Raw genomic sequence first — 20,438 nt, forward strand, 5'->3', positions numbered from 1 at the left:
GCAAAAACCTTTTGCCTTTATTTTTAATGGACTCAATATTTCATGCATTTTACAATCTTTTGGTTTCTCTCTATCTCTCAAGTGTAGAAAGTGATAGTGATTCTTTGACATACTTGATGAAGCCAGAGACCCTTCTCTTATACCACAATGTGGTAACCCCATTTCTTCCATCAGAGACACAATATTTCTTGCATTTAGAGAGTCTTTTGGCTTCTCTCTATATCTCATGTGTAGAGAGTGACAGTGATTGCACGGAAAATACCTAACTTCATGGTTTCAGAAGCAGTCAAGGGAAACGTTACCGTGCCCATGCCAAGGGAGGGGATGCCTCGGCCTGTAGAACCCAAGTATACCTCTGGAATGCTTCCCATCTCTTCTGCTCCGTGCTGCTCTGTCATAACAACCTTAAGAGATCACCATTACAATTAAAAGAGTAAGAGGTCATGAGGTCAACTCTCCTTGAAGTTTGGATCAAATACCCACATGGGGACTTGTGGGGACAGATCTGGACCTCCATGGGGGTGGCTTCTACAAATCAGAGATGGGTCCCACACCCCATGTGTGGTAACACTCTCCTTATACTTATCCATCAAAAGTATTTAACTATTTATATACATAGCATTATCCCAAAAAAGAAATCATGACATTCATGTAGGCATGGTTTTAGTGCATGGTATTGGGTATCGGTCAAGTCAAAAACTGATATGGTATCGGTAAGATTTGGTCTTCAATCAAATTTGCTTCTGACATCATTATCCTAACCCCTTTTGAACGCCCCCTCCCATTTTATTGTAGTACTCCCTTTTAAATTCCCTCTATTTTAAGGATTTTTTGTAATTATTCCACTTACAACGCCCAAAACTGCACACAGGCATTGGAAGAAACCATCTTCCGTACGAAATATGTTTTTCATATGTAATCATGCATGGTTACAGTGATTACCATTCCCATCCGTGCATATAAAACAAGGGACAATTATGATTGTACTATACAAAATTTTTAGTTTACCATTTATATCTCTATAGAACAAAGAAGAACTTTTTTTTTGGGTGAAAATAGAACAAAGAAGTTCACCCTTGTTATAGGAAGGAGGGGAAATTTTATATGTTGAGTGGCTCAAATAACCAATCGTGGTTACACAAAATACAATTACCCTTTTATTAATGAAATCACAATCTTTAGTTATGGGATCCGGCTCCTCTCCAGGGAGCTCAGCGCCCAGGTGAATCCTCCTCTCTAAGTCCTACCTTTAAAAAAAAAAAAGAAAAAAAGAATCCTCTTCTCTAAGCATCCCCAAACAGTTGAGACCAATTTTTCCTCTCTCAGGTCATCCCCCAAAAAAGAAATTCATTATCTATATAGGGGGATCATGGTCATTGAGATTAAAGGTTAATCAATCCATCTGGTAAGAGTTTCGATTTAGAGTAGCTATTTTCTGGATTAATTTGACTTATAAGTCAAGATCCCACTGTTGGCTCAAAAGCACAATTGACTTCAAGAAAAAGCATCACTGTTGTAAGAGTGGCTCTTTTGTGAGAGAGATAAGCCTAAATTTGGTGTCACTTAACCCCTATTCATGATCAACTGGCAATCTGGCATAACCAATCAAACATATATAAGGTTTCACTCCACAAACTTTGCCATTAATTGTATCCTTTCTGTTCTGGCTTTGTCCATGCTTCATTCCGAATACTACTCATTATCCACTAATAGTAGTGGAAGTGGAAGTAGCTTCAAAGTAAGCTAATTGTTGTAATTCAAATACATGAAGATGTGGGCTTATAGATGAGAGCTTATGATGGGCCACTTATTTCTGGCCTAGTTAGGAAAAAACCTTCATATAAAAATAAGGATAACAGATGGGTCAGTTTGATTGGTTGAGCTAGGGTGTCTTAGGTTATATCTCTTTCTTGTACCTACCCAATTATTAAATGGGCAGGGGTAGACATGCCTAAGCCCAGCCCATTTGCAATTGAGAGCCTTATGACTCAAAACCAGCCCATTAGCCTGGTTTTCATTTATTCGGCTTTTTCACTTGTAATTCTTATGTTCAATCTATTTTGGTTCCCATCTTGGGTTTGAACCATTTTAAGTCTCTAAAATTTAAAGTTTAATATTATTAGAATGAAACTTTGGTATAATGAAAGTTTAGTGGCATATACATAATCTCTAGTTGGGAAGGGGTTTGCTGTCAGGCTGTGTGGCCAGCAAGGGTCAATGGGAGCATGTGCACGGCATCCAAGGGGAGGGGTGGTGATCATTTTGCTACCCATGTGAGAGGGTGTAGGGAGAGCTGTCGAGGCAGCATTTTTCCACCCTTTTTTGTTACTTTGAGTCCTATTTATGTGATGCTTGAACTTAACCTATGAGGGTGGATTTAAAATCCTCACATAACATGGATCACGCATGTATGACAAATGGGGAAGCGCCTCTTGGCATGGTCTTGGCTGCGAGACGCAATAGAGCGCTTGCCTAAGTCCAAGGAAGAGGTCGTTTGTTTCTCTTACCCCCATCAGATGCTTGACATCTCGTTATTCCTCCCCTCCCCCCCCCCCTACACTTCGCTAACCCTCTTGGGCTGCCATCCTAGTGGCCTATGGGCCCTTGACAGGATAGACAAAAAAAAATTATGAAAAATGGCAAGTGGTGACAAAATCATTTGTCACGTATGATTGTGACATTCAAAAAGTTCACATGTGAGTTCCATATGGCCTCTTCTAATATTATAAGCGCCTTCCCGTTCAATCGTAGTAATGTCAATGATAAGCGTTTATTCCGTCCATGAGCCTAAAGCCCACCAAAACTTCGACCCCAGCCCATGTTTTGTTATCTAACGGTTTTGCTAGTTGCCGATTTCGATACCTGCCGATATCTTATTGATGACATGGTAAGACCGTAGGACAAGAGGTAAAATAGTCAAAAATCCTCTGTTGGGAAATAGGGGCAAATTTATCTGATATGAACTATCCATGCCAATATCATATCGATATTGCAAGTGACCGATACCCAATCCGTGTACACGAAAGTCCCAGTTGCCCAACTGCTCCAAAATTTCCGTTTGGGAATATATGTGTACGATTCACAGCCGTTTAAATAAAATATTCTTACAAAATAGATTTCATCTGAACGCCTATGAGTTGTTCACATCACGTACAGTCACGTACGTAAACATTCCCTGCACTCGTAGTAAAGTATTAAATAAAGGAAAAGCAACTAAAGCAACTGAACCTTCTCCGACTTTCACTGATTAAAAAAACTTACCTGCTTCGGTGGCTCCCCCACAATGTGGAAATCAATCGAAGCTTCCTTCTTCGTTGCTTCCCCCTCCCAGTTTCTATCTCTACTGAGTTACAGAATTGAAAGTTCTAACTCTATAAGCAACTAAGAGTGTGTTTGGAAGAGAGAACTAAAGCAAACCAAAAATGCCGTTAAGGGTCATCCAGGCACTAACATTTTTGTTCTTTGCAACATCAACCACCACAGCCCACGACTATTCTTCAGCCTCAGCAACACCAGCGATTTCGGAATGGAGATCAGCACAGGCGACCTACTACGCTTCATTGGATCCTCGAGACACAGTGGGGGGTGCGTGCGGGTACGGCGATTTGATGAAGCGAGGTTACGGCATGGCCACCGTGGGTCTGAGCAGTGTTCTCTTCGAGAAGGGTCAGATCTGTGGTGCTTGTTTCGAGCTCAGATGTGTTGATGATCTCAAGTATTGCATCCCTGGGACCTCCATCATCGTCACGGTCACTAATTTCTGTGCTCCCAACTATGGCCTTGAGGCCGATGGTGGTGGCCATTGCAACCCTCCCAATCGCCATTTCGTTCTACCGATTGAGGCTTTCGAGAAGATCGCCATTTGGAAGGCCTCGAACATGCCCGTTCAGTATCGTAGGTGAGGTTACTTTCATTGCTTAGTCTCTGTTCTTCTTTTGCTAACTTGCGCCTGGGATTGTGTTCTCTCTAGGTGCTATTTGTTGTTTGTGCTGTTTGCTCTGTTCCTGTCTCTGGGTGCTTTAGTTGTGGTAACTTGCGCTGGGAGAAAGGGGTGTCCGTAAACCGTAGGGTCGTTATCCTACGTGTCTTTTTTTTTTTGGTCTTGTTAGAGTTTCCACTTTGGTGTCGTTGTTTGCGGATTCGCCTTCTCTGCAGCAGCTCAGGTCTCCATTGCATGTGCACCATGCTCAGATGTGCTTCATCCATCCTCGTGGCCGAATTAACCATGTCAATTCGAACCATCAAGTGAAAGATGTGCAGCTGGAGGTGCGCTGCAGAGGAGTTGCGGTGGATGTTTCTATTTGGCCTGAAATGGATTGATGGATGGGTTGTCAGTTGTCACTATAGAGTGCTCGCTTGTTTGATCAGATCGGTCCTAAAAAACCCTAGAATCAGCCATCAAATATGAAAACTCAGCGATTCAAAGACTTGTAGACGGGAACCGGGATTGGTTGGGGATTGGTTGATTCGACCAATGTGATTCCGTTTTTTGAAATGGTAGTAGAGATGGATACATCTGATCTTGTATCATCTGGAAACAGTCTTTGCGAAAGTAGGGGTAAGGCTGAATACATTCTGACCCTCCCCACACTCCGCAGTGATGGGAGCCTCCTGCACTGGATACGCCCTTTTTTTGTATCATTTGGTTCATTTCTTTAGCCATTGCCAAAAGCCCTGTTCTGCATCCAATCCAGTTACACAGTTTTTGAAAGGTTGGGAAGAGTGTGGAGTAGGATTAGAGCCCATTTCCTCATGCACTCCTTGCTTTTCTCCTTTTGATTCTTTTTTTGGAAGGTAATGTATTTTTAACTACTGTGTCATTTTCTGATCTATTTGGTAACTAGCTAACAATGTTGGTGTTACCAAACAGTGGCAAAAAGCACTAATCCTCTCCTCGACTGGTGAGACAAAGTGTGGGGGAGTTATGTCTTTCTGTTTTACAAAGTGTAAGAAAGTTGAGAAAAGGTGGTGAATTATATTCCTCTCACATGGTGTAATCTAGCTTTATTACCAAGCATTCCTTCAAAGTTGGTCAAGAAAGTCCTTTCCAGGTTATTGCTCCAGGATGTTTCAATCCTTTCCAGAAAACATGAGGCTTTGGGCCCAAGAAAATGGCCAAAGGTGCCTTAAGTTCTCCTCTTTTTGGGTTAAGCCCACAGTGTTTGATTCCCCGCCTTTCTGTTGCAACTGGATCTCTGTGGTGGTGTGGCCACCTTTTTATGCATCCACAATCATCAATACTTGAAAGGCATCTTAAGGATGTTTTGTAAATTAAGTATTGGATATGCACTTATGGAAACACCCTTAAGATGCTTCTTGGTGCTTTATGTTGCTGCACTAAAGGGTCCTCAGACTATCTTTTTTCCCTAGCATTGAAGGTTAAGTTTGTATAATGGGATTGTGGTCCATCAATTGTGGTAATTTGTTGTTCATACTTAACTCAAGAATCATCTATAGGTACTCAACACTCGCCACCTATAGTATGCTCTGCTACAATGTTGTTCTGTTATTATCTGGCCTTTTGGATATTGCATTTGATCATTTATTTTATGAGTTTTCTCAAGTGTCGCCTACTCTCTTAACATCGCGGGTTTGGTTGGAGCAGGATCAAATGCAGAAAGGAAGGAGGAATGCGATTTACAATTGATGGCTCTGGTTATTTCTACTCGGTCTTGATCAGCAATGTTGCAGGTGCTGGAGATGTAGTGGCTGTGAAGATCAAAGGATCAAAAACAGGGTGGCTGCAGATGGGGAGGAATTGGGGCCAAATTTGGCACATAAATGCTGATCTCAAGAATCAACCCCTCTCATTCGAGGTTTCAGCAAGTGATGGTGCCACAGTTACATCTTACAATGTTGCACCCAAGGACTGGAATATTGGACAGACCTTTGAAGGGAAACAATTCCAGTGATAGGAACACTTACAACAAATGCAAAAGCAGCACAAAGATAGTTAGGAAACCATTCCACTCATTTTGTGTTCTCTTAAAGAGAGGAAGGAGGGAGGGGGGTTTGATTACTGATGCAAATGGTGATTCTGCATCGAGGTTTCAGTCTTTTGACACAGATCATCAGGAAAGATTGGTAGTTTTGAGTCAGTCTTGAGGGAAAAGCAACAAGGGGGTATTTGCCTAGGGTTGAGCGTTGGGTGGAAGGGCTTAGCAATGCCATGGAAGTGAATTTTGGGGTAAAAATCAATTATAAGTTTTGATGGTAGCTCATAATCTAGATGTTGGCAGTGGAAGGAAATTCTTTTTGTATTGTTGATACGGGTGAAAGATCCCCACACCGACAGTGTGGGGATGCTTTTCCATTCCCTCTCCCATCCTGACCATGTGAGCTTTTGTTTACAAAACTGTTTCAACACCGTGATTGGTGTGGCATGAAAAATTCCCACCACTGTCGGTTTGGGAAACCTCTCCCTATTTATACATTTCATAATCTTGGAAATAAGAAATGCTTTGCAGAGTTTAATTTTTTTTTTTTTTTTTTTAATATATATCAGAGCACACACGGTATAGATGAAGGGTAAAATTGTCAAAATACACTATGGTATCAGTATCTTTGAGAGAAAAACCATCCTATATGTTTGATATGTATCGATACCCATATTGATAACCATGACTAGAACCATGCAAAATTTTCTAATGAACTAGTTTACTCCACATTGAAGTCCTAAGTGTGAACTCACATAGCAAAGCATAATTGCCCATGCAAACTGAGCAGTTCCACCACAATATGATTTTCTTCTCAAAAAGCAGATAAGGTCCTTCAAATTGCTTTCCACAATCATGGACTCTGCTGAGGTTGACCACCACCAGAAAATCCAGACAGATTGATGAAGCTTCTTCAGAATACAGTGGTGATCTGGGACATCCTTGAGGCTACCTCCATCAAGAACCAATTCATTATGAGAACACCATATGCACCAACAGAGGATGGATCTCAACCTGGCCACCAGAAGATAAGCCAATCCTAGAAGGAAGCAAAGTGAAGATGCTCAACCCTAAATGATAGTGGTGACAAGTCAATTTGATACAATGCTTAATTAACATGACAAGCAAATGTATTACCAAATCTTTGCAGAACTTTCTCACCAAGCAGACCTGAAGAGAAAGCATCTGATAACCCCAGATGTCCATTTTCTAGATTTCTGCCGGAACATTTGATTGTAGTTCAATGCCTTAAAAACATTCAAGTTGCAAATTGATTAGAGAATAGAGAACAAATCCTTCTTGACTCAAAAGAAAAGGAGGGACACTGAAATAAATAATCACTGTTCCTAAGGTTTTTATTTTTTAGTTGTTAATGCCCATCCATATGGTTTAGTCATTCACAGAAGACTGATCTGCACATTCGAAGTTAGAATATATTCACACAGACTTGTAGGGGAGAGAGGGGGGGGGATCTCACACAAAAAAGCACACACTCACAGTGGAGCAACCATACAATATTCTCTATTCAATCTGTTCTCACGTTGGTTACAATACAAGTATTTAAAGGGAAAAATAACAACACTCCTCTTCTAACTACAAAACTGAAATAATTTGCAACTCAAACTCTATCAAACTCCAACGTATGCAACTCAAAACAAATAAAAGACTTAAATAAATAATTACTAAATAAATAAACTAATTCCAACCCTTGTTAGACCAAAAACCATTGGACCAGTTCTGTCTGGGTTTGGGTCTGCAAAGCCTATCATGCTGGTCCAACCAGTCAAGGGATACTACATCAACCCCCCCGCGGTCAAAGCTTAAACTACACCCCAGTTACCCAAATGTATATTGCAAGCAATTCAAATAAAGGCTGCCAGAATAGACTATATGACATACTTTTCACATTCAACAAGAGAATTGAGAAAGAGAACTACTTGTTTCTAGTGAACAAAGTACCACCATATAAAGCAGAAGAAACAAACAAATCCATGCATCTACAATTCTAGTAATTGCAAAACAAAAATGAGCATGCCCGTTTCCTTTGCACTCAGCTGCCACTTCTCCAAAAAGCCAAGCAAGGAAACTGTGACAGCAGAGATTCCATTATCACTGCAGGAGTTGTTTTATTATCTGTTAGTTGCTCCTTTGTTCCTGCTTGAATTTCAGAATCCCGCCAGAATTTCATAACATGAAGGGTCTCTTCCTCAGTTGATCTCTGAACAACAATTCGGGAAGCATAGCCTTTCTCTCTCATTATATGGCATATTTGAGAGGGGTTATTAGCAGCTAGTGTGACCATGTACAACCAGCCCTTTTTCGACAAAAGTGCGTCCACAATGGGAAGGATTCTGTCAATGACACTCCTCCCATTCTCACCACCTGCCCAAGCAGAAGCAATCCCATTACGACCCACTTCGTCTTCTGGTGTTGGAACATAAGGTGGGTTCACAACCATCACGTCCACCATACTTCCCAATCGTCTCTCCAACCCAGATACAATATCGGTCAATACAACATCTGCATGGACCTCGTGTGCCTCCAATGTTTCACTAGTCACTTTCACTGCATGTGGGTTCATATCAGTTGCAAAGTAACTGACACCAGCACCCTCCTGCCCAAGCATGATAGCTAGTGATGTGATCACATAACCACTACCGCAACCTAATTCCATACACAACATTGGCCTATGCTCTAACAGGTTTGTTCTGTCAGCTAGTAGTGCATCAACCAATGCAAACGAATCATCACAGGGTTCATAAACCTCAGGATGGGAGCTCACAAGTCGGATCTGGGCACTTCTGGCAGACATTTTGTATGGGACCTGCAGAGATGACAAGGTTCAAGTTACCTTGGATGAAACATGTGAAGACAAAGTAAAAGGAGGAGTTAAAAGGGCTTGTGAGACGAATGGTATTCATAATTTGGAACCTCAATGAAGAAATAGGTCGTGGTTGCTACCATGACAAAACAGCAAAGTACCACTGTTCCGAAACAATTTGTACACATGGGAGCCAACTTGGCAGGTCAAAAAATATCCATGTGTTTTTCAGTCATCCTCTTTACTTGTGTCAAGTTAATCTCTAAAGCCTTATGTGATATGGCAAAACAGAATCCCTTCTTCAAGGAAAATCATAATAATCAAGGGAACCTGTTCATACAAAAAAAAACTGCAATACAAGGGGGCGCATGGAGCTGATTGACAAGGAAACTGAAAATGTAGCTAATCCAAGGGGTCACATGATTTTGATGGTCTGGATATACAACACGAGCACTCCTCATAACAAAAGGACCCATTAATAAAGGCTGCAAAGCCCACACCATTATCACAGGAAACCTCGTAAAGAAATGCAAAATTCAAGCTTTAATAACTGAACTAAGCATAAAACTTTGCTATCCTATGCAAAGGAAAATAAATTGACATAAAAACCAAAGCAATCTAAGAAATTCTCAGCCTTATATCTTACTGATTTACTCTTCCATTGGTCCTCTTTTGTTCTAAAGGAGGGCAGGGATGGTTTTAGAGCATCAGCTTCTATCTGGGGTTCCATGTCAGTTCCCCCACGAAAGTAGAACCTGAACCAAATTTTGGGAGGAATAAATCAGCAGAATCAAACAATGGAAAATGGATGCATAAGGAAGAATTCAACACACATCAGTAGGGTGGAATAACGTGAATTCCTTCAATGAAGATGCACAAATGCAGCAATGCTTCAGAAAATAGGGAAAAAAGAAAAGGAGGAACCACATTAACTATACTCAACTCAGCTCAGCCTTTTCCAAACTAAAAGTAACCAGCATTCAACCTATGTAAAAAAGGAAATGGACAACTAAAATCGATATCATGGATAAAAAATGCTCCAAGTCATCCAATTTTCTATTAAGTGTACGGAAGTTCACAGATTATACCAACTAAGCAAGGCTGCAATTCCCTACTATAAACAACTAGTATAATATAACCAAAATTGGTCAAATATGTATGAATTTAGGCCCACAACCGCATGTACTGTGCAGTCAAATAATGGGGGAGGGATTTTTTTTTTTTTTTTTTGGGGGGGGTGGGGGGTGGGGGAAGAAGAAAGCCACAAGCATGGAAGATAGTAACTTCTACTTGGTTCAGCTTGGCAGCTCTACATCCACAGGATAAATATCTGGCTTCACTACCTATGAGAGCAAAGAAGGATAACTATGAACTTTATCTTTCTCCATTTAACCCAGAAGAATAACCAATAGCTTTAACTCAATGCACATTGCTTTCCACAGCAAAATCCCCTCTCTTCCTCTCAACAATTCTTGAAAAGATACACATTATAGTTTAGACATAACTTTGATTCGTACACCAAACTTGACTTGAATTCCTTCAAGGAACCCAGAACCACTCAACAGTGAAAATCCCAGGCTTAATAAAACTTTAGAAATAACACTGCACTCCTGTTGCAACTTATTCTGACAGTTGCTGCCTTCATGCAAAAATTAACTGTGGCACTCTTATTAGGTTCCTTTGGTACGTCTGTTTTATCAGAGTGATGCAGATCAGACAGAGGATCTGCTGGTGGTGGGCAAATCAATGGAAGAAAAGGAGAAGAGAGAAAATAGAGAAAAAAGAGAGGGGAGAGAGACACACAACTCATTTTTTAAATACAAATTAACTCTATTCCATTCCATTATCATATGGAGGGCAGAGGCTGTGCCTCTTACAATGTATTTATAAAACAGAAAAAAGACGTAAAATAGAAGTCTTACTAACCTAAGGTTCCTACTTGAATCAAAAAATTAAATAATAAAGAAATAACAATTAAAGAACCCCTTATATAGGTACTCTTTAGACATAGTAATAAACTAACTCAAAACTAGACTTCTACTCCAAACTAAGTCTCACAAATAGGATAAACTTCATCTAAGAAGATAACTTCCTAACTAATAGCAAATGGGCCGCACTATGAATAATGCCTACCTAATTAAAATACTAATTTTGTGTACCTCCTATGGACCTAAAATTTGGGCCTTATAATTGAGCCCATTACAAATAAATACACTTAAAACAAAATCCCATAACCATATACTTGATAGACAGATCCAAAATAAAAGATCAAACGAAACCACATCCAATGGTGGTGATCATACTCCTGCATTACAGAGTCCTGAGCAACTGAATGCATTCAAGTATTCTGCAGTAGATAGGCACTACACCAAGAATTCAGATATGTTTCCTTGTTTTGCAGATCTGCACAGAATTTTCATATCGCCAGATCAACAAACTAGAAATATTCCCCCCAAAAACAACTAGATCCAAACTCAGAACTTGTGTTGGTGCACAGTCCAAATAGTCCATGGGTACCAAACAGAAAATCATTATCCAAAGGAAACAGAAATATTACTTTCTAAACAAGGTCAAAATAACAGCAGGAAGAGAGATCAACCCAAAACGATCCTTAAATGAACATTCCAGAATTTACAGCTGCTTCCAGTTTTTTTTCCCAGATAACCAGCAAAATAGAAAACCAACTTTGAAGTATTAAAAGTAAGGGATAACCAACCTGACCGTGCAAGCAAATCAAAGCAAAATTACAAGAAATAGACCAGCAAGAACAATCAGCAGAGCAATGACAAAGATTCTCTTTTCATCTTACATTCATGCTGCTAGTTGTACAGCACAAAATGCCATTTTACCTTCAAGACTTCCGAGCAATAGCATGCAAGAATGCTCCAAAATCAAGAAGTTCACCATTAACAATGGACCACCCATCCAACCCCCCCCCCCCCCTCCCAACAACAAAAAAAAAAAAAAAAGGGAGAGACTGAAGTAGGCAGTTCCTACCACAAGATAACCAACAAGAAGGTATTCTGGCAAAGGGAAAATAAATTTAATACCTGTGTTTTTTACCTTTCTGCTAGAATCTTGGATTTGACTGCCATTTTGAAAGCAATGAATGCATTTGAAGCCACTGACAAAATTCAACCTTGACAAATTTTATTTTAAGTTACAAAAGAAGCCAAGGAATGCCCCTTTTCTTTCTCCTTTTTGGCAGTACCCTCCTAAATCAAACGGTTTTGAGAGATGAAGGGATCAATAACCTACATACAGGATCTTTTCCTAATATATGTTGTACTTATTTAAAAAAAACAATAGCTAATACAGAAAGAAAATTATAGAAATGGTTATTTCCAATCATTCAAAATTTTTTAACAGCAGTAGGTCCACTTTTGATGCTAAATTTGAACCTCTGGTGGCCTGCTCTTATTTTTCATCCATTTCTTCATCATTTCAAATAGTTTCCATGCATATAGAGAAGTAATGGATCCAGATATGAGTAGATAAAAAAAATTGATCCAGATCTGAGTACATACCACTAAATTTCTCAGCATCATCAATGAACAATTAATAATACTTGTCAGCATAAGAATCAAAGAGTTAGATGGAAACAAGGAAATTGGAGGGAAAAGACCTTCATAAACAAATGCATTGGGAGAAGCAAACGGATCTAGATATGAGAACATGCAACTACAGATTTTGGAATCATTAATGAACAATATAATACTTTTTAGCATTAAGAACAAATGGTTAGATGCAACATGGAATTTGGAGAAAGAGCAGTTGGAAAAAGGCCTTCATATGGTATACAGCACCATAAATGCACCACGTTGTATCATCATCATCATCATGCAGTCCAGTAAATTTTTTAATTTCCCTTTTTTTTTCATAAAGGGAGAAGAAAGAGCCCCCTCCCACAAAATATAAATAAAGGTTTACCCAAGGGTGTGTACATCAGTGTTAAACAAAAAGAAAAAAGACAATTCACTTTTTGTACAGGAAAGTCCGCTGGGAGGAATTCCTCAGGGTTCATTGCTGAGTGGCCAAAACCCGGAACCCACTCTTTCCCAGTAACTGTTACTTCAACAGAAGCCTTCCCCAAACACAATAGGGTTTACTCAAAAATCTAACCCAATTAGCCCACTTGTCATGGATTCTCAGTTCCTTAAATCTTCATAAACTTTATCCAAAATAAAAACTCTCTAGCTTTAGTAATCACTCTATATGTAAGCACTGCATGGTACAAAAAGCTAGCTGTTTCTTCCCTCCAAATGAACCGCATTGTAGCAGGAAGCATAACATAAGTTTCTAACTGCTTCCACTGGAAAAAGGACAACGGTTTGCAAAACGACTTCCAATATTGAACTGGTCATGACCTAGCTCACGTTCAAAGCCTCAAATAAATCAGTCCAAGATTCATCTGATTTTGGTACCAAAATAGACATGGTTAATACATGTGAATAGGGTACTTGACTTGGTATTTTGCTTGCTAACAGGTGTTTTGCGTACTTTAGTAAAGCTTTTGTGCTGTATATCACATATGGTACTGAATATACCCTGAGTTTCATCATTTATTGGTAAAACATACAAGGGGTTACAGTGGGTGGAATTGACTCCAGACTCTCACAACAGGCTATGTTTAACATTAGTCTATGGAGAGGCAATTCGAGAAAGATAAGCATTCCACAGAATAATCGCCTGAAAATTAAAAAAAAAAAAAGGCATCATTTCTCTAATCAATAACGGTATGGAGAGAAATATCAGAAAGTTCAGAGAGAGAGAGGGCAACCTTCAAAATAAATCAGTACAAATTTGATAAGCAGAGAACCAGAAGATACATCAAATTAGAAACACCTGATCCTTAGACTATTCTACTTAATTATGCTAGGGCTGACTAGCAACTTAACATTTCAGTCAATAGAAAACCCAACATATCAGATACAAGAAATGCGGAAAAAAAAAAAAGGGATCATACTGATAATCATTAACAGTGAGGAAGAAAAAAATTGAACAGATAAAGCATCAGCACAGAGCATAGAAGATGGGTTTTCAATTATCCCACCAAATTCCCGATACCAACATCAAATGCAGAATAAGAGAACACCGAGATAGAATAGAATAGAAAAAAATGGGTTTTACGAGAGGAAGATTAGAACAAGAGATAAACCTCTGGGTTTAAGACGAGAGAATCGTTCCTTAATAAACCAGCAAAAATATTGAAAACTTCGTTGCTGCTCCATATAAAAAATTTAGGGTTTTTTACAATTACCATCCCAAAAACTTTGATGTCTACTATTACCCCTCTAAAACTTTCAAACAACTACTACCCTCCCCTGTTGCATACTAATAACTAACTGGCCCCTACCGTTATATTCCCGTAACAAAGAGGGTTAGTCGTGAGAGTGTGCCGTTGTCACGGATTTTTTAGGACCAAAATGCCCTTTTGGGGTGGTAATTGTAAAAAAACCCCACCCCATCACCGTCCCTTCTCCTCCTCCTTCTTCTCCTTCTTCTTCCTCCTCTGCAACCCCAAACCTTGTTTTCTCCGCTTGAGGTCCTAAACTCCTACACTCTACTGCTTCAGTGCCTTTTGTTGTTGTGTTCAAAGCTTCAGAGAAAAAGAAGATCTAGAGCAAGAGATACGAAATGGAGGGCAACGAAGAAGATGTTAAGCTTGGAGCTAACAAGTTCTCTGAAAAACAACCCATAGGCACTACTGCACCCAAAACGAATTCCCCCACCAAATTGTAAACTCATTCTAACCCCAAATTGGGAAATCTCCACCACAAAAGTGGAAAGACCCAATTCACAAAAACAACCGAAATTCAAAAAATTTACAAACTTGCTCGTTTATCTCTGCACCCAAAACGAATTCCCCCACCAAATTCTCTAAAAATCGAAATCAAGGTAATTCGGTTTCGTCCCAACTCCAACAAGAAACCAAAATCCTGAAGTTCCACCAAAACGAGAGAATAACCGTAATTATCACAAACCTATGACAACAGAGTTCATTAAAACCTAATTTCCTCAAAACCCACCAACCATATAATCAACAAAACCCTAATTCTACTTTCGGTCTTTTCCTTTCCCTATCTTTTTGTCTTTCCCTTATTTGCACCGCATATAGACCAGTTCCCTTTCCCAAACCCACAAGAGAAAGAAATAATCAGAATCTTTTTGGGGGTCGTAAAATCTAGAAACAGAATCACGTAAACAAAGGCGAACACAGCGAAGATATCTCCTCGAACGGTCACTCCAACCAATCTGTAAACCAAAAATTCAATTTTAATAAAAAAAAATTCCAAATAAACAAAACTTTAACTGCCGGCAAAGATAATCAACGAAGTCTACAATAGTTGAATTACTTGAATCGATTACGTGTGAAGTTAGATCAACGAAAATACCCAGAAACCAACATCAAAAACCCTAGTTTTAAGTGAATTTTTTTGCCCTATTTTCTTTGTGAGATTTTTTTTTTTTTTTTTTGAATAATTAATCACAAGAGAACCTTTTGTGGCAAGTAACCAACCTGTAGCAGAAGAGAGAGAGCTTTCCCTTCTTCACAGGAAGTCAGGAAAGAAGGAAACACCGGAGGAACAGCTTTGCAACTTTGCTTCATCCACCGTAAACTCCCTTCCGTCAAGCAACAGAGGGCATGCGACTCCCACAGGAATCTGAATATACCCAACGGGCATCTCACCTTTCAAGCAACTTGAAAGTGAAGAGGAAGTGATGAAGAGGTGTTCGTCGGAGAAGGAAGCCGACGATGTTCTTGTTCCTCCGGTTTGCTGCAAGTGATGAAGTGAAGAGAGGAAGTAAAGAGGAAGGGTTTGGACGAAGGGTATTTTGGTCATATATAATTTATGACAACAGTAAAATATCACTACTAACTCCTTCCGTTACGGGTCTGTAACGGTGGGGGTCATTTTGTCATTAATATGCAATAGGGGAGGGTAACAGTTATTTGAAAGTTTTTGGGGGGATAATAATAGATATGAAAGATTTGGGGGTGGTAATTATAAAAAACCCAAAAATTTAAGAATGAAAATTGACGAGGCCCAACCCAGCCCAACCAGTTGACACCCTTGTACGCCCAGACACAAGAAGGGTGAAATGATCACCTCGACCCCATGAAATGAAAAATTCTACTGTTATTGGATGCCCTAATGCACGCTCTCATTGGGCCCCATGCTGGTACAGGGGCACATAGCCCGGTAGTGATCCTCATCCCATTTTTTTTTCTGGTAAGACCCCTCCTAATTACTATATAAGAAAAAACTTTTGTGTCATGTAACCCCATGATTGGACTCTTGGAGAGTCAGTTTCATCATTAAACTCCCATCCTCTAGCTTATCGGATGTTGTCCACAGTACCCCGCTCCATTCTAACCCAATATTTAGATGTTGTGGCTTAAGTGGTTCTTCTTCACCGTGGGTGAAGAGAATCTCTCTCCATACTAAATGTACAAGACCCTACCCTATGTAGTTCAAGTCAATCTTGAATTTCTTGGTAGTCTGCTTGAGTTGGAGCACTAGAATATCTCATAGGGCTGCAACAGGGTCGAGTTGGGCCGGGCCTTCTAAAACCCCAGTCCAACCCTGAGCCAATTGGGCAACCTGAGTACCAGCCCTTAGATGGTATCAATCTATAAGATATACATGCTTAGGAGTTAGGTCTACTGAGCAGGAGAATAACAATTATGGGTAACGATTTGGGATTGAAATCGGGAGTCATGAATCGTTCTAAAACCGGTCTGTTCCATTACTAAATAGATGGTTCCTTGGGTCGACTACGAAATGGGATGAGAAGCATCTAAGATGGTTTTCAATAGTTATAGAAACGAAAGACCAATAGGGAACTAGTTAGAATTGGAACCACAAGGACCTGTTTAAGATGCTTATTTAATCCTAATTAATACTGAATAGTTATAACTTAGAAATGTTAGATCGTAATTACCAAGAAAAAATAAGGGTTGATGTTTGATTATTTGTATGTTTAGAAATATATACATTGATTGATTTATATGCTTGGAAAGCTAATTGTATACTTAGGAATTTTGAATTTGTTTCAGTATTTGAGTAACCAAGACTGTTAAGGAACCAAAACCGAATAGTGTCAGATTAAACGGACCAGATCCTAGTTTCTATAATAAAAAAAACAATTATGGGATTAACCCCTTGAGGTCCGAACCATCCCTATTGACACATGACACCCTTATTAACAGTGCTTGGTATAGTGTTATACCTAGAGTAGTCAATAAAATTGATGTTTTATCCAATTCCATGCCCATTTTCAGTCATTTAGGCCTTATAAGGAGCCACAATATGCATCCATCTGATATCTTCTAATTTTTTTAGTATATTTTGGTGCCATTTCTTTAAGCATGCAGTACCTCAGGAATTGTTTTATTTATATAAAGTATTACAATTTCATTCATCTGTTGAGATGGCCGAGTTGGTCTAAGGCGCCAGATTAAGGTTCTGGTCCGAAAGGGCGTGGGTTCAAATCCCACTCTCAACAAATCATTTCTTATTTTTGGAAAAAACTCGACCTCTTGCTTTGTTATCGACATTTTTCTTTTTTATCTTTACATGACCTCTCGGTTTGGGATTATCAGTGAATGTCAATACATGGTTATATTTTTTGAAAAAAGAACATTGTCTGGACCTGTGGCTCCTATGCTTGGACACAAAAGTGCATGAAATTACTAGCCAGCCTCTCATGAAATCAAAATCTCCATCTTTGTTGATGCCTCTGCACACGCTCTCATTAGCTTCCATGCTGGTGCAAGGGTTATATGACCAATCAATGATCTCTTGCCCTATAGTTTTTATACAAAAAGAGAAAACTTCGATTATAATAACTAAAACAACTTCACATCCTGTTAAGGGTGTCAAAATAGAGCTGTAACTGATTGTTTACGATCGAACTAAACAGCACCTGAAAAAAAATGATCTGGTTTGATTATATAGGTTCTCTTCCCGATTTAGTTTTGATATGCATCTCAAAACTACGATTCTAAACCAAATAGGAACCAGAAAAATCGAATAAAAACCAGTACCGCTTACTCGAATATTAGCTCATGCATCAATTGGATTAATTAATAACATTATAATTAATTTGATAAACAACAATTATTGCATCATACTTGAAACATAAAATAAGTAAAATGTCTTTGGTTATTAACTCTATATTATATTTGTTCAAGTATGAATTGAAAATGATGGATGATGTTAAAATGAATTTACAAAACCCTACTTACTAATAGAAGAAATAGTTTGTTTATCATGTGAGAGTGGAGAAATTAAAAAATGAAAAAAAACCAAAGAATAGCAAAAAAAAAGGACAAGGACTGGTGAACATGGGAAGTTTTTTTTTTATTTTTTATCACATAGGCATGAGAAATATGATGACTACAGGAGACTAGGAGAGAATCGGATAATGAAAACCGAATTGAAACCGGACCATATGTAAAATGATTCTGATTTTGGTTGATTCCTCTCTGGTTCGATTTTGATATCACCTTGTCAAAATATAAACCGCACCACAACTGAACCGAATAATCAGAACTGCACTGATTGACACCCTTTACATCCTGTACACCACCTTAGCTTACTATACCTAGCTTTCCTTACTAAGTCATTTGTCGCCACTATACTTTAATAATATTTACAGACTTAAAATAACATAGAGTTTTAAAACTATCAAATAACAAGATATAATGAGCATGATATTACTTCTCTCCTTAAGGTTCTAAACTTATTCCATGATTTTTCTGGTCAACAAATTAATTATAATAAGAGGGGGGGGTGTTGTTAAGTAAGTCTATTTCCCTTGCTAATAAGAGTATGGTTTTCCAAAAGTTACGTATGATCTGTTGATGATTCTGTGATTTATTTAGGATCTCCCATGTTTTTGCAATAGAAATATTGATTTTTGTTGGAAGCATGTTGTTGCTCGTGTAAACTGGGTAGGTGGAAAATCTCTCTTTTGTCCTTAGGAGATCATACTATTTTGGTTAAGTCTGTTCTCAACTCTATCCCCACTTACTAGATGTCATGGGTTTTGTTCCCTAATAAAGTCTGTTACACTTGCGATTCCATCAATTCTGCCTTTTTGGAATGGTGCTGAGCTTGGGCGTCGTAAATGGAGTCCTATTGATTGGAGAACTGCATGTAGGCCAAAAACCTTGGGTGGTTTAGGATTTATAGACTCTTTGACTCAACAATAAGGCCCTGTTGGTTAAGTTAGGGTGGAGGTTTCTCAACTCCCCTTCGGCAGTGTGGGTTCAAATTCTTAAAGCTATATATTCGATTTACTTAATCCTATTGCATGGAGAAGGAGAGGTTCTACTGTTTGGAATAGTTTGGTCAAGGTGTTACCTATTGTTAAGAGTTTGGTGTGTTGGGATGAAACTAATATTTCCATTTGAAAGGACCCATGGATTCCTAAGATTGATAATTACAGTTTGCCATCGCATTTAGTTCCTCATTCTTTATTTTCAAAGTGAGCTAATTGTTCATGGTACATGAAATGTATTGTTTTTTAAAGCTTATTTTACAAATACCATTGCCTTAGTTTTGTGTGCAAGATACTTTGGTTTGCCCCCTTGTCGGGTCAAGGTTGGATTTTCCAAGTCCTAAGTCAGGGTTGGGTCGAACCGGGGCCCAGCTAAAGGGACTCAAGGTTGGGCTGGGGTTTTAAAAAGCCCAGTATAACCCAACCCTGTTGCAGCCCTAGTTGGGCCATTAGGAATCCGGACAAGAGTTTCCTTGTAGCTCTTCTTTGCTACATTTCCTTCATGATCTCATCTCTAAATCTAACTGCTCTAAATCTGATATCAAGTCCAGTGTTTCTATGTTTTCTCTAACCAAGTATTTCCTATGGCAAACTGGGAATCAAAGTTGTTTGGTTTCAAGAGTCCTAATCCCTATCACCAAGGTTTTAAGTATTCTTCTCTTTCCGTCGATATGTATTATATTTTTAAGGTACTGATACAATACCTAAATCTTTTTGGTATTAATACATGTAAGAAATCTTATCTTGTATATATAGTATATACTCCATTGAATGCACCCTCTTTGTACTTTATTTTCCTTTTTATACATGAAATATTTTACATATTACCTATATTGTTTTATGCTTCAAAACTATATTTTAAGCATTTTCATATGTTTATTTATCATTTCCATACGTATCTAACATATCTTGTGTCTCTCCAATACGACATAATACATCTCTTAAAATCACCCTTCCGATATGATATCAGATAGTGATACTTTAAACCTTGCATATCACCTTGTTTTCAGTTAATATCTCAATATGTTTTTTATTCCAATATTTTCCCTTCCCTTTCTCACAGTTTTTCTGATGATAATTTGAATGAAAATGTCCAATCTGGGGTTGCTTCACTCGGTCTTCATCATGAGATATTGTTTGTTGGTTGTTTGGTCATAATTTGTGATGGTAGTTATGACCAATATAGTGGGGAAGCCAACTGGGCTTTGGTTTTCCTCCTTTAACTCTTGTTTTCTTCTAGCTTAGGTTGATTATGGATTTGCAAGGAGCACACAAGACGCAGAAGTCAAGGCTCTGTTACAAGGCCTTCAAGCAGAACACTAGCAGGGATGGGAGGAGATGGAGGCGTGGATGGATTGTACGCAAATGGTAGATTGCAAGGAAGATGGCCT

General features: G+C 38.8%; 2 protein-coding genes and 1 non-coding gene across 3 annotated transcripts; 2 read left to right on the forward strand and 1 right to left on the reverse strand.

The window, feature by feature from the left end:
• The first annotated feature begins 3,397 nt into the window (after nt 1-3,397).
• LOC122664086 (expansin-A13-like) lies at nt 3,398-6,262 on the forward strand. The gene is made up of 2 exons (XM_043859773.1): nt 3,398-3,898; nt 5,606-6,262. Exons 1-2 carry the CDS (start codon nt 3,423-3,425, stop codon nt 5,910-5,912), a joined length of 783 nt encoding a protein of 260 aa, XP_043715708.1. The 5' UTR covers nt 3,398-3,422; the 3' UTR covers nt 5,913-6,262.
• Nucleotides 6,263-6,676: 414 nt separating this feature from the next.
• Nucleotides 6,677-9,649, reverse strand: LOC122664085 (methyltransferase N6AMT1-like). The gene is made up of 3 exons (XM_043859771.1): nt 9,404-9,649; nt 7,972-8,760; nt 6,677-7,006 (listed from the first exon to the last, which is right to left on the reverse strand). Exons 1-2 carry the CDS (start codon nt 9,485-9,487, stop codon nt 7,987-7,989), a joined length of 858 nt encoding a protein of 285 aa, XP_043715706.1. The 5' UTR covers nt 9,488-9,649; the 3' UTR covers nt 6,677-7,006; nt 7,972-7,986.
• A 7,538-nt stretch (nt 9,650-17,187) lies between these two features.
• Nucleotides 17,188-17,268, forward strand: TRNAL-AAG. The gene has a single exon. It is a non-coding gene; the product is annotated as a tRNA-Leu (tRNA).
• Nucleotides 17,269-20,438: the final 3,170 nt, after the last annotated feature.

The sequence above is a fragment of the Telopea speciosissima genome, chromosome 6, assembly GCF_018873765.1.
Source record: "Telopea speciosissima isolate NSW1024214 ecotype Mountain lineage chromosome 6, Tspe_v1, whole genome shotgun sequence".
NCBI lineage: Eukaryota > Viridiplantae > Streptophyta > Magnoliopsida > Proteales > Proteaceae > Telopea > Telopea speciosissima.

Coding starts and splice junctions, on each gene's coding strand:
- LOC122664086 (XM_043859773.1), top strand. CDS start 3,423: ATGCCGTTAAGGGTCATCCAGGCACTAACATTTTTGTTCTTTGCAACA. Junction 3,899..5,605: donor ATGCCCGTTCAGTATCGTAG/GTGAGGTTACTT, acceptor TGGTTGGAGCAG/GATCAAATGCAGAAAGGAAG.
- LOC122664085 (XM_043859771.1), bottom strand. CDS start 9,487: ATGGAACCCCAGATAGAAGCTGATGCTCTAAAACCATCCCTGCCCTCC. Junction 8,761..9,403: donor ACCAATGGAAGAGTAAATCA/GTAAGATATAAG, acceptor TCATCTCTGCAG/GTCCCATACAAAATGTCTGC.